The sequence below is a fragment of the Plasmodium malariae genome, assembly GCF_900090045.1.
Source record: "Plasmodium malariae genome assembly, chromosome: 10".
Taxonomy (NCBI): Eukaryota; Apicomplexa; class Aconoidasida; order Haemosporida; family Plasmodiidae; genus Plasmodium; species Plasmodium malariae.
Genome location: NC_041784.1, coordinates 1,269,251 through 1,282,949, shown reverse-complemented (window position 1 = coordinate 1,282,949; position 13,699 = coordinate 1,269,251). Strand labels below are relative to the sequence as shown.

Below are 13,699 nucleotides of genomic sequence, written 5' to 3'. Positions count from 1 at the left end.
TGTGTGTGTGCAAATATATGTAAGCATACGTGTGTGTGCGCATGTGAGTAAAATGATGAACGATAGCGAAATTTTAGATCTTGAAAGAATTCAAAACAAAATATTAAATAAAAAGGAAGAATACGACTATTCCTTTATAATAAATATAGTTTTATTAATCATCCATGTATTTTTGTACATAAAATTAATTAGTATATACTACACTTATAGTAATGATGAATTTATAAACTGCTTTAATCAAACATTATCTTATACCTTACAAAATAAATATGTCTCTTTTAGCGATATAGGAATAATCCAAAATAATTTATCAAAAATAAATAGCATGTGCAATTATGAAAAAATAAATTATTCCAGATTTCAGAAGAAAAGTCCGCTTAAATATTCCTTACAATTTTATAATAAAAATGCTAACACGTATATAGGTACATATAGGCGTACTTAAAATATGCACACAACTTCGTTCACATATGTCTACATGTATATGAGGGAGCGGGGGGAGTATGTATATAGGAACATGGGCTAATGAATAGGTGTGGTTGTGCCTGTATTTGTGTATACCTGTGCAAATATATGTAGATTCGCATTGATCTCCTCGATTATTTATTTTTTTTTTATTTTATTTTTTTTTTTTTTTTGAAGATTATATAATTTCATTTAATCATTTATTTAATTCGGCAATTTTTAAAGAACAAACAAGTATAAGCGTTACGCATTATTACTACTGGACTGAATGGTTACTATATATTTTATTCAACCTCTTCACATTTACAGTAATATATAGGGACTGGGAGAAAAAAAAGTTAAACTATATAAAAAATAAAATATCAAAAAATACAAGAGAGAGTTAAAAAACACACACATATAAGAATGAATGAGTGCATAATTACATGACTAAATAAGTGTATAGACACATGAATAAATAAATATATGCGCAAATGTATAGCTAAAGGGGGCATTTCTCTTTGCCACTGCTCCTTACAGACGTATTATTTTCTTCTTTCCTTTTTAAATTGTTAGGACAAAAAAAAATATATTTCAGATAAGCATAGTTGCACTTATCAATTTAAACATCCTCTACCAGCAGTTTATAGGTACACTATAAGAAATCAACACGCATGCATTGCACATATGTAAGCATACATATATACATATATGTATGTTATTTAACTTTCACTTCCTCTCTTTTATTTATTTATATTTTTTTTTTTTTTTTTTCCCCCTTCTTGCGTAGACTCAATAGAATATAATTCCTTCCATGAAAAGACCCTTGAACTGTTAATATACTTGTATTATCTTTTTCTAATCCTAAATGTACTTAAAGCGTCTTCAAAACTTTGTACATTGTTTATTATTCCAATAAAAATAATAAAGCAAACAATCCAATACAACTGTGTACTTTTAGCATTTCTTCTTAGTTTTTTACTTTTCATAATTATTAACTACTTTTCAAGTAAGGGGATAAATGGGCCTAAATAGATGAGCAAAATCTTCGTACACATGGATGCATTCTCATATATATATACATATATATGAATATATGTGTATATACATATGCATATCCATATGCGTAATTTCTTAATTTTTTCCAATGTGCACTCCCCCTATTACCCATTTCTTCTTTTCTCCTTGCAGATGATGAAAATTTTAACAGCTACTTTAATTCAGTATACACCTTTTCAGACTCTTCGAAATATAAAAATGAATTCATTTACAATTTCCTTTTTGTATTAATTTTTAACTTCTTCTTTATACCGATGATTATTATCGTATCCACAGCTACAATATTTTTAGTTATATATAGTTACAGTGACCTTTTTAGTAATAAATACTCTAGAAAAATATGCATTTAGAAGAAAATAACTTGTCTATACCTAATCTGATATTGCTTCTACTACTGCTATGTTTACTTAACATATATGAATGGGCGAACAATTTTTATTTTTTTTTTTTTTTTTATTTTCTATAGATTTTAAACCGCTAAATAACCCCCTGTGGGCCAAACCAAAGAAGTATTTCTTTCTCTTGAGGGAGGATAAAAAAATTGTAAAAGAAGAAAAGGAAAATAAAACGAAATAAATGAAAATGATAAAAAAAAATTAGTAAAATGAAAAAGCTCAATAGTACAATAAGTGACACGCTCTAATAGCGTTAAAAAAATGTATACCCACATTTATAGGCATCAATAGAATTAGGAGAAGAAAAGAATGACAAAAAGGATGGCAACTATGGCGATGTAGGGAATAATGATAATGAGGAAAATTACGAAAATGTGGATAATTACGATAATTTAGAGCATTACGAAGACGTGGAAAAAAGTATAAGAATAGACATTCTAAAAATTTCAAATATGTTCATTTTTTCCCTATTTTTGATTGTATTCGTTCTGAAGATATTCTTTGATCGAAATTCATTCTCTCATATTAATGCAAATTATGCAAAGTTATTAAAAGAACCCTTCATAACTGAAACGAATGAGGTAAAAACTATGAAATAAAATAAAAAGGGGGAAGCTCAATACATAGGCGCATACGTGCGCGAGTATGTACTCTCACATGTATATATATATATATGTGTGTATATATATATATATATATATATATATATATATATATATATATGTACGTTTATACCTCTTCACACATGCGTGCTTGCGCGCGTGTAACACTTCCTTATACGTGCAGGAAAAATCTTTTGACAATTTTACACATTCTTCCGAATATTTGGAATATTTAAATTCAATTGTAATAAATAACATAATGAGGAATAAGAAGAATTTAAAAAATAAAAAATTGTTTGAGCTTGAATCTGATTTCAGGGAAAACAATATATTTGTATATGAGAATTTTTTTCATATTTTTCCTTATGACTTATATGTAAAATTAAGCGAAGGGGGAAAAGGTAATATGTACATGTAATACATATATTTGTATTTACGGGGAAAAAAAAAAATTTTTTTTTGCCATTTGGACAATTTCCCCTTTTTTCGAATTTTTTTATACAGTGTTAGAAGAAGTAACAGTGGATAACCCTTTGCTATCGGACGAACCTGACACAAGTACCTACTTTCAAAAAAAACTGCATATGTTTATTATATGCCCGTTTAACACATTACTATCCCTTCCTACAAATGTTATTTTGTTACTTCATTTATTCATTTTGTTACTTCATTTATTCATTTTGTTACTTCATTTATTCATTTTGTTACTTCATTTATTTATTTTGTTTCTTGCTTTTATTTCTTCCCTTTTATTCATTTTTTCCTGTACTTCCGTTTTTGCATTAGAAAAAGGAGAATTAAATCAGTATAAGGACTTGTTTGACGACAAAAATGGAGTTGTAAAATACTGCAATGCTTATTCTGTACTTTACAACTTTGAACACAACTTGTTTGTGTTAATAAACGTAAGGCACGCAAGCTGTACAGAAAAAAAGAAAAAATGAAAAAAAAATTAGGCACAAACAATGTATCTACTGTTTTTACCTAATTTTGGCTAGCTAGCTATTTTTTTTTTTTTTTTTTTTTTTTTTTTTTGGTAGGTGTCATATAGCATTCAAAATAATGAACAGTTCAGAAAAAAAAAAGAAATATTTGTGCAGGAAATTAACGAATTTAATAATACGAATTACAGGAGTAAATTAATAATTTTGATACTCCTTTTAATTATAACTTTAAGTTACAGTTTCTCAATAATGCACTTGTTATATTATGTTAGAAATAAATTTTTACTTTGTTTTTATGTGTGTTTTTTCATAATTTGTATTCTCTTCTTTATCTTTAATTTTATGACATTACAATCAGTTAGTAATTCTAATGATTATGTGGATCATATAAAAAATAGAAATATATCTGATACGTTTAGCGTGAACAAGTTAGACAAATTTAAATCCTTAATTAATAACCTGTTAAGGATAAAAGTGTGCAAGTTTTATGGAAATTTATTTTCATATATTATTCTTGTTGTAGTCATATTGAAAATTTATATCTTTTTTTTTATAAATTATTTTACTGTATTTGTTAAGTACAAGTATTACTTCTTCTTTATCACGGCATCCATCTTTTTCTTCGTTTTGTTGATGTCCCTGCTGAGTAGGACAAAACACGAGCACACACACACACACGGGCGTGTTTATTGTATGTATATGTGCCAGCATCTGTGTATGTGCTAGCATTTGTATATATGCACACATTCATATATATATATGCACATATTCATATATATGCCCACATTCATATATATGCACACATTCATATATATGCACACATTCATATATATATGCACAAATTCATGCATGTACAATTCGAAAAAAGCACAACAATGTGTAGGGGTATGAGCGCAGTAGTGTACAAAATGCAAAAGAGAGTTTTGCACCATATTACTCCGTATTGTTAAACCCCATTTCACTTTAAATTTTCCGTTTGTTTCCATCAGGCTCAGGTGCATTTTTCTGTTTCAGCAAAAATTTCTTAACTTGGGTTATGCTGTATTATCACATTCAGACTAGCGAAACATTTTCAGCATATGAAGTTTTTAACAAATTTCTTTTTTTCTTTTTCTTGTTTTATATCACATCAATATATTTATTTATTTTTCTAAAAGAGAGTGAACAAAATGTAAAAATTAAACTAAATAAAAATAACGAGTATATTTTACCTTTTGACGATATGATTATTAATGATCAAGATATTTTTCTTTATTATAAAGCAGTGCTATATAGTTTAGACAAAACATTTGAAAAGGTCAGGATTTTAAAAGAAAAATATGAAATATGTCAAATTATAAATCAACAAGTTCAGTGGTACAACCATTATTGCTACCAACAATTTATGCAAAATAATTTCCTGCACAGTCAGCCCAATTTGGTAAATTTTTACGACTATAGTATGAACGGCGCACATGGGATTAGCGATGAGCTGTATAACAACCAGCTTCCGAACAGGTCAGTGAAAAAATTGGAGATGAGGAGTCAGAGGATGAACGATATTAAAATGGATGATCAAATGATAAGCAACAATGTAACAAATGGTGAAAAGGAGGACAGGAAAGAGTCTACTGATAAGTATATTCCTGAAAATAAAAATGGCATGGCAATAACTGCGGATAAAATGGAACATACTGGCATAGCTGAAAATAGTCTAGGAAATTATTTACAAGATTACAACGAACTAACAATTGCCTTAGCTGTAGAAAACATGAAGTTGTTTTTTACAAAATTGCTTAAGGCAAAATATGATTTCAATTTTTTGCATGAAAAAAGTGCATACAGTGAGTCCAATGTGCAAAATGGGAATAATGGAAAAATGCGACTGATCAATTTAATCAAAAGGGGCATGTACGACAAAAACTCTGTACAAAAGAAAGAAAGAAAAAAAAAAAAAAAAAGAAGTCAGTTGAAACAAATGCTAAATGATTTAAACATAGACTTGGGATATATAGAAAATATAAAATTATCCTTCACGTATATTCTCTTTTTGAAAATAAAAAGACATATACTTATACACAATATAAACCAGTTAAATAGCACTAAAAAAGACTTAAAGACTGAATATCAAAATAAAATTTTATATAAAAGTCATTTGTTCAACTTGCAAAAAAAGCTATCTGACGATATCAACGAAATGGAAAAGAGTATTCTCCTTAGGAACAAATTGAAGAGTACCGTTATTCATGTTATAAAGGACGAAACATGTAAGTACCACGGAGGCGCAATGCCTCCTCATACTCGCACGCACATACATATATATATACATATATATATATACACTCACACCAATACATGCATATATATATATGCACACAGATACGTGCATATATATACGCCCTCACATATATACATGTATACACGCGTACCCTATTACTTCCCCGTTAAACTTGAAATTTGTTTTTATTTGTTTTTATTTTTTTTATTTTTTTTATTTTTTTTTATTGTTTTTATTTGTTTTTATTTTTTTTATTTTTTTTATTTTTTTTATTTTTTTTTATTGTTTTTATTTGTTTTTATTTTTTTTATTTTTTTTATTTTTTTTATTTTTGTGTTTTCAAATCTCTCTTAGTTCACAAAAAGCAGGAGGATCAAAAAGAGAAACAAGACAATCACTCCGAGGAAGAGATGAAGTCTGATGGCGGTGTATTCGGCAAACCGATATAACCAGTGAAGGGAATGGGAAAAGAAAAAAAATAATAAGGTATCATCTACCCCCATTTGGTACCACCTGAAATTTTGCCTTATATTCATATTCGTTGCGCTTCTACTAAGTGCTCCTTTTTACAGCACTTTATCTAGCGAACGTAGAAACGAATACATGTATGGGGGTACTTATGTATGTACGTCCATATATATATATATATGTATGTATATATATATATGTATGTATATATATATATATATGTATATATATGTACATACTTATACATACGGATGTTTGTGTAAAAAAAAAAAAAAAAAAAATTTCAGTGGCCAACATTTGAATAATAATTAATATTTTTTTATGCTAAGTGTCACAAAAAAAAATAAAATAAAATAAAATAAAATAAAAAAAAATAAAAAAATAAAAAAAAAAATAAAATAAACAGTAAATAAGAAACATAAAACAAAAAAGAAAGAACAAGATGCAAAATCAAAATAACACTTTGATTTTTTCTTTTTCCGTTAAGAGCCATATAAATTTTTCTTTCCATATATACATAAAATATAAATCCTCTCTAAGCTTGTAATGTATTTGAAGAAATATATCATTTGCATTTTTCCAACCAATTAAATATGCACGGCAAAAAGAGGTAGACTTTTTTGTTTTTGTTAATAACACTCGCTTACCGCACATGTTATATATATATATATATATATATATATATATGCATATATGTATGTAGGAGAATCCTTTTTTTTTTTTTTCTTTTTTTCTTTTTTTCTTTTTTTCGTTTTTTCGTTTTTTCGTTTTTTCATTTTTTTCATTTTTTCATTTTTTCGTTTTTTCATTTTTTCGTTTTTTCATTTTTTCGTTCTATTATTTTTTTCTTTTTTTCTTTGTTTTTAAAAAAGTAATAAAAAAGTAGCTTCGAAAGCTATGTCCTTCAAGAAAATTTGCACGAAACGCAAGTTCACAAACAGGAGCGAGCTCACGTGTATCTATGGGGTATGCGTTATTTATGTACAAAGGTACTACGTACGCACGCATGCTTGTATGTATGTATATATGTATGTATGCATATATGTATGTATGCATTTTCTCACTTGTTCATTCAATCATTTAAGTATTTACGTATTTATGAGTTTACGAGTTTACATACATTCGTATTTGCTATACATTCAGGACTATGACAAGGGGGGACTCGTATGTGTAGCATAATTTACGAAATAATTTGAAATGCTCCGAGTATTGTTATATTTACATTTTGTTTTGAAAAAAATAAAATTCAAACATGTTAATAGTGATACTTTTCTACGATCAAAAATTCGCTTATGGCTAGCCAAAATTTTATAAAAATAAGGATTATTATATAAAAAAAAAAAAAAAAAAAAAAAAAAAAGTAAAGCAAAGAAAAAAAAAAAAAAAAAAATGTCTTTACTATTTGTTTTCGCTATATGGTCCATATTATTATGTGCGTATTATGATACTCTTCAATTACGAAAAAACGTAAACAACAGCATACTATACATAAATGATAACAATAATTTTATCACAGCATCATTACCTACGAGTAATAAGCATATAACAAAGCATTTATATTTTAGTAATAAGGTATTCGAAAGAGGTAAGAAGCTCCATAATAGCAGCAGCAGTAGCAGCATAGGCAGTGAAAGGGGCAAGAGAAAGGTCCATTTAGACGTGAAAAAAAATGATGGACATAAAAATGAAATAATTATTGAAAAATTTAAAAGCAGCAGCGGGAATGACGTCCTATGTACGAAGCTTTTTATTAATGATGAGGAAAATAAATTTATTTTAGATCTGTGTAGTGATAACAGTTATATATTTGACAAGGGGGAAAAGGTATCGGGAAGGAGGGATATAAGAAATGAAAATTATGGAATCCACTGGCGTGATAGGTATAATAAGGAGCATCATGGGAATGATCATATGCATTTTTCATATGATAATGATGATATTCAAAGTGTAAAGGAAGAAATACATTTAAATGATAATAAAGTATTGGTAGATAAAGTAATAAATATGAAGAGTAACATGACAAATGGAACTGTTTCGTTCTACATAATAAGAAACAATGAGTTGGGCAAAAATTTTGATGGTCTAATAGGCTTTGACTTCTTCAAAAGGTATAGCGGTTTTATGTTAGACATGGTCAGTATGAATATAGTATTAAAAGAGGAAGATGGGCATGCTGTTACAGGTAGTACTATCAGTGCTACTGTCGATGCTAGTGATAGAAGTAGTAATAACGCGGTAGATGCCTTTTTTAAAAATAATGAACAAGTGCATGAAATTAAGTTATATGACTACTCCAACAATATTAAATATTTCCATGTAAACATAGAGGGGCAAATGCACAAAGGTATAATAGACACCGGCAGTTCAAATACAATGATTGTAAACAGCGAAAACACAGGGATAGTGAGAAACGAAAAAGATGAAGAAGAAAAAAAAAAGAAATACAACAGTGTTATAATTGAAAATATATTAAATAACAAGTGCAAAGCACAAAGGGTGCAAGTAAACAATATTAACATTATATCTAAGTTGAATGAACTTATTCCAATTGAACTGAAAAGCATTTATAAAAGCGAACTTGATTACTTGGATGCAAATATAGTACTGTTAGGGTTAGACTTCCTTGAAAATAAAAAAATATTTTTTGATTTAAAAAATAATATAATTCTTTATTATTACAATATGTCAAGCGCTTCTTCTGTAGATATGTCCAAGGACAATCAAAACAGTATATCAGAAAGGGAGGATAGTTATACATACAACATGAACAGTCAGCATGATGCTAAGGATGGGAGTCAATGGAATAGTAAGCAAAGTGATAAACACATTGACGATTTACTAGTTGAGCGCAAATGCCAAGAAATTTTTGAAAAATTAAAAAGGAAAGAATTAAGTTTTTTAAAAATAACGAATGAATTAGAGAAGGAAAATATATACATAAAAGATTGCAAAACTACGAATGATGTAATAAAGAGATATGCAATAAAAATTCTGTACGGTTCAGAATTTTTAAAAAAAAATGAAAGCACTAGTGGAAATAAAGAATTCGACATAAGGTATAACGAAATGATAAATTTTTTTAAAAAATTGAGTAATGATGAAAAACAAAACATGTTACATAAAATAGTAGCTATGATGAAAAATGATATAAGAGATTATGAAAAAGCATCTGAAATATTGGAAAAATTTGTCACATACGAGATAAAGAATAATTTATATTCGTTACATCGGTTCAAGTCGAATAATGTAAATAAAAAGAATGAACAATCTTTAAATGATGAATACAACCATCTGTACAATTTGTACACGTCTCATCCTGAATACAGTTTTGAAATGTTGAACGATTTTAAAAAAGAATTATTATCAAGAAGGATAAAATATGATGATTGCCAGGATGAAAAGGAAATCATAAAGAGAGTTTCAAAGTGTCGTGTTTATGAAGGCACAGCAGCTGCAAATATCAGTAGTAACATCAATAACAGTGGTAATGGTAATAAAAATAAAAAGAGAAAAAACATTATAGTAAGGAGATATACTAATGACGATAACAATGTACATACACAAATTATTATCAGACGGAATGGAATAGACTCAAATGATGATTCTTCAGATGAAAATGATGGAAACAATGATTATCAGTACGGAAATATGGATAAAATGGATGACCTTTTCCCTAATTCTATTTTCTCAGGTATCTTTAAAAATTTTTTTGGTGATAATAGAAATGAAAATAATCAAGATGAAACTGATGAAGAGGGTCAGAATGATTTATTCTCAGAACTAAATAATTTTTTTGGACTAGGTAATATGGGGGAAAATATGTTCAGGAAAAAAAAAAAAAAAAGTGTTATTGGGTTTAAAACTAAAGAACCTGACAACACTAATATTGACAATAAAGATGGTAACACTACTGATAATTTATCAGAGGCAATAAAAGAAGAAAAAGATGTTGATATAATTTACCTTTTAAATAAGGTTCAAAAGTTAAATGATATAAATTTAAAAAATTTTATCGTACAGTCTTTGAAAAATCAGAATGTACGAAAAATTTTAGTCGATGCGCTTAAAAAAGGGTATCACAATACTTATGAACAGTGCAGGAAGGAAAATGACAACAAAAGCATGTATTTGCTCCAAATGTTGAAGCAGTCTGGAATTTTTTGATTCTCCCATCGGTTCTCTCCCGGTTAAGAAGAGTACCAATGGTGCGTGCGCAGTTATGGGCTACGTCGTTTGCTCACTCGTTGACCCACTAGTATTATAATACATGTTCAGATATCATCATCCCACTTGACAGTTCTCCCTTATAAGGATATACATCAATATACATGATTTTTTTTCCTTCATTATTACTCTCGTAGCATTTTGTAGGCCCTCCTTATAGGTGAACCATGACAAAGGGTTGTATCGGGATGTTACTCATGTGTATGGATTGCATGTGCAAAAATGAACATGAACACACGCATGTACATATGTATGTATGTGCATATATGTGTATGTATATATTCTTGTTTCCATTTTTGATGTGCGTTTTGTAATTCTCATCGAAATATTTTTATGTCTATTTTTAGCTCAATTTGAAGTTTTTTTTTTTTTTTTTTAATCTTTGTATGTTGCTCATATTGCATTGAGCTGTTATATGCGTTTCATGTTTCTTATGCTTCTTATGTTACACAAGTTAATTATTTATTAATTTATTTTAATTTTTTTTTTTTTTTATTTTTTATTTTAATTTTTTTATTTTAATTTTCTATTTTAATATTTTATTTTAATATTTTATTTTAATATTTTATTTTATTTTAATATTTTATTTTAATTTTTTATTTTAATATTTTTTTTTTTTTTTTAAAGCCTACTAATAACACAATCATTTTTATGTCTCTCGTGAATTTCTAATATGTCCCATGTGTATACGTTTAAGGAACCATATATATATGTGCTTATCTTTCTTACCTCATTATTACTTAATTTTTACCTCATTAATACTCAATTTTTACGTCATTAATACTCAATTTTTACGTCATTAATACTCAATTTTCACTTCATTTTCACTCCATTTTATACCTACCTTTTTTTTTTCTTTTTTTTTCCCCCTTCCTATATAGCATTTTCATAGGAATAGCGCGCGTATGTGCTTCTCCCATCTAAATTTTTTTAATTTCGACATTTTCAACCAGTGCAACGTTTGTTTTATGCGTACAAAATGTTGTTTGTGTGCATATATGTTTATATGTACCATATGCGTAAATGTACTTATATATATGGGTTTTAATTTACTGTGTAAAAAAGTCAGATGAAAAAATTTTAACATGACGGAGCATACATATATCTGCTCCACGCTTTTTTTAATCTCTTTTATAATCTCTTTTATACTCTCTTTTTAAATCCTTTTTTTAATCTTTTTTTTTTTTTTTTTTTTTTCCCCCTTTTTTTGAACTTAAACTTTATTTTATCGTTAATGTTTTTTTTTTGCTCAAAAATTAAAAGGAGCATAAATAAATAAGATATATAATTTAATCGTTGACTTTAACTCATCTCCTCAACCGGTTCATACCTTATATTTAGCTTTACTTTTATGCCGCTATTTATTTAATACCATGAAATGGAGCTCTGTCATTAGTAGCAAATGCAGTACATTGAGAAGATGTTACACTCTAAGCAGGTCTACCGGGCTTAACATGCATACCATGAATAACAGGCTTAACACGTTTAACATGCATTCCATGAATAACAGGCTTAACACGTTTAACACTCTTAGTCCTGAGAAGCGGTTCTGTTCGCACATTTGCTTCAATGATAACAAACAAAATTTAAAAAAGTTCGCTAACTTAAAAAACATTGATCTGCGGAAAAATGAAAAAACAAATAAAATTGAAATTTTTGTGGATGACAAAATATTATTAACAAACAAGAAAAATGTTTTTGCGTTGGAAAACTATGATTTGTGCTTTTTGATAAAACTGGAGCTACTAAGAAATAGAAAAGAAATGGAAATATTAAAAATGCCCTTAACATTATCTGTAAATAATCTTATAGATTTTATAAATTTAAAAGAAGGAGAACACAAAACATTGGAAGGGTCTAATTACAAAAGGGAGCTCTACCATATAGAAGAGGAGGGGGAGCCGAACAAGAGAACGCCTCTTCAATTTTTTGAACAGGGCAAGGTTATTTGCAGAAGTAAAAATGAAGTGGGAGATGAAAAAATGAATATAGGGAAGAGAAGTAGCAACAGCAGTAACAGTAGTAACAGCCATGGAAACATCGAAAGTAAGGCCCAAATCAGAATGAACTCCTTCGAAATAGAAAGAATTCTTATGGAAAATAAAATTTATGAACACTTTAACAATGATTTAATATTTTACGGGAACAACGAAATAAACATTTTAGACACACACAGAGAAAAAGAGGATTTAGAAAAAAATATAAATTTGCCAAGTAGTCTTAATTATGTGGAAAATTATAAAATAAAAAATTTATATAAGGAAGAAAATACTGTTTATAACAAATTTATAAACATTTTTGAACGCATTCATCAAGTAAAATTAAATATTGCGAAAAATTTTGAAACACCTGAACAAGATCAAAATGTTCAGAAAAAAATGAAGAATTTAATTAAAAACCTGAACGATTCAGAAGTTTTTATTTTTTACAAATGCTCACAAATTTTACATTCTTTTATATTTACCTATTTATTTTTGAATAACTATGTAGATTATAAAGAAGCATATCGTTATTGTAATTTAGAATATATATATCAATATTTTAAATGGGGATACGTGTTTGATGTAAACAGTGAAAAGGACGCGAGCACGCTACTGCGCCTCTCCTCCTTGCGCTTGATTAACAAAATTATAAATGGGCAAGCGCCGAAATGTAGCTAGATCGTTGACATGATAAACTGAGAGTTGGCCAAAAAGAACAGATGGTGGAGCGTTCAAGCAGTGATAGAATAAAAAAAATAAAGCTTATATCAGTCCGATTAACTTTGCAAAATCGTGCTCACTATTTTGTTTTTTTTTTTTTTTTTTATGACTATGTGCATAATTTCCTTTGAACGCAAAGATAGCAAAGATAACTTCGTGAAAATGTAACTACGAAACTGTGTTTCTTAATAAACCTGTACATGGACATGTCTGCTAGGATATATTTTATCGCACGTTTTTTCAAGGCCCATTAAACACACACAAATTGTAGGAGAAGAGAAGCACAAAAATGAAAAAAAGATACATTACTGGGGGTGATAAAATGCACGGGAAAAAATGTAAAGAAAAAACGAAAAAATAAAAAAATAAAAAAATAAAGAAAACATGCCAGAGGGTTGCATGATGCAAAATTGCGTGCGGCACAAAAGGGAACTAAAAAATATTTGACCAAAAAATTGGAAACAAATTGTTGTAAAGAGGGAAAAAATACTTAACAAAAAAAAAAAAAAAAAAGTAAAAGGTACACGCGTAAAACTTACATACATATGACTTTATGTATATGCAACTAAAACCATTCAGTTTGGACTTCGCACAGACCACTTAC

General features: G+C 28.0%; 3 protein-coding genes across 3 annotated transcripts; all 3 read left to right on the top strand.

Moving 5' to 3' along the window:
- Positions 1-52: 52 nt before the first annotated feature.
- Positions 53-6,150, top strand: PmUG01_10036700 (conserved Plasmodium protein, unknown function; the record flags this gene model as incomplete). Its single annotated transcript, XM_029005564.1, has 13 exons — positions 53-425; positions 643-802; positions 1,021-1,094; positions 1,235-1,453; positions 1,636-1,821; positions 1,970-2,046; positions 2,180-2,479; positions 2,685-2,901; positions 3,005-3,058; positions 3,287-3,405; positions 3,541-4,090; positions 4,434-5,690; positions 6,056-6,150. The coding sequence occupies 13 exons, from the start codon at positions 53-55 to the stop codon at positions 6,148-6,150; spliced, it is 3,681 nt and encodes a 1,226-aa protein (XP_028862141.1).
- Positions 6,151-7,558: 1,408 nt separating this feature from the next.
- Positions 7,559-10,333, top strand: PmUG01_10036600 (conserved Plasmodium protein, unknown function; the record flags this gene model as incomplete). The annotated part of the gene is made up of 1 exon (XM_029005563.1): positions 7,559-10,333. One exon carries the CDS (start codon positions 7,559-7,561, stop codon positions 10,331-10,333), a length of 2,775 nt encoding a protein of 924 aa, XP_028862140.1.
- A 1,433-nt stretch (positions 10,334-11,766) lies between these two features.
- On the top strand, positions 11,767-13,053 carry ATP12 (ATP synthase mitochondrial F1 complex assembly factor 2, putative; the record flags this gene model as incomplete). Its single annotated transcript, XM_029005562.1, has 1 exon — positions 11,767-13,053. One exon carries the CDS (start codon positions 11,767-11,769, stop codon positions 13,051-13,053), a length of 1,287 nt encoding a protein of 428 aa, XP_028862139.1.
- Between the last annotated feature and the right edge of the window lie 646 nt (positions 13,054-13,699).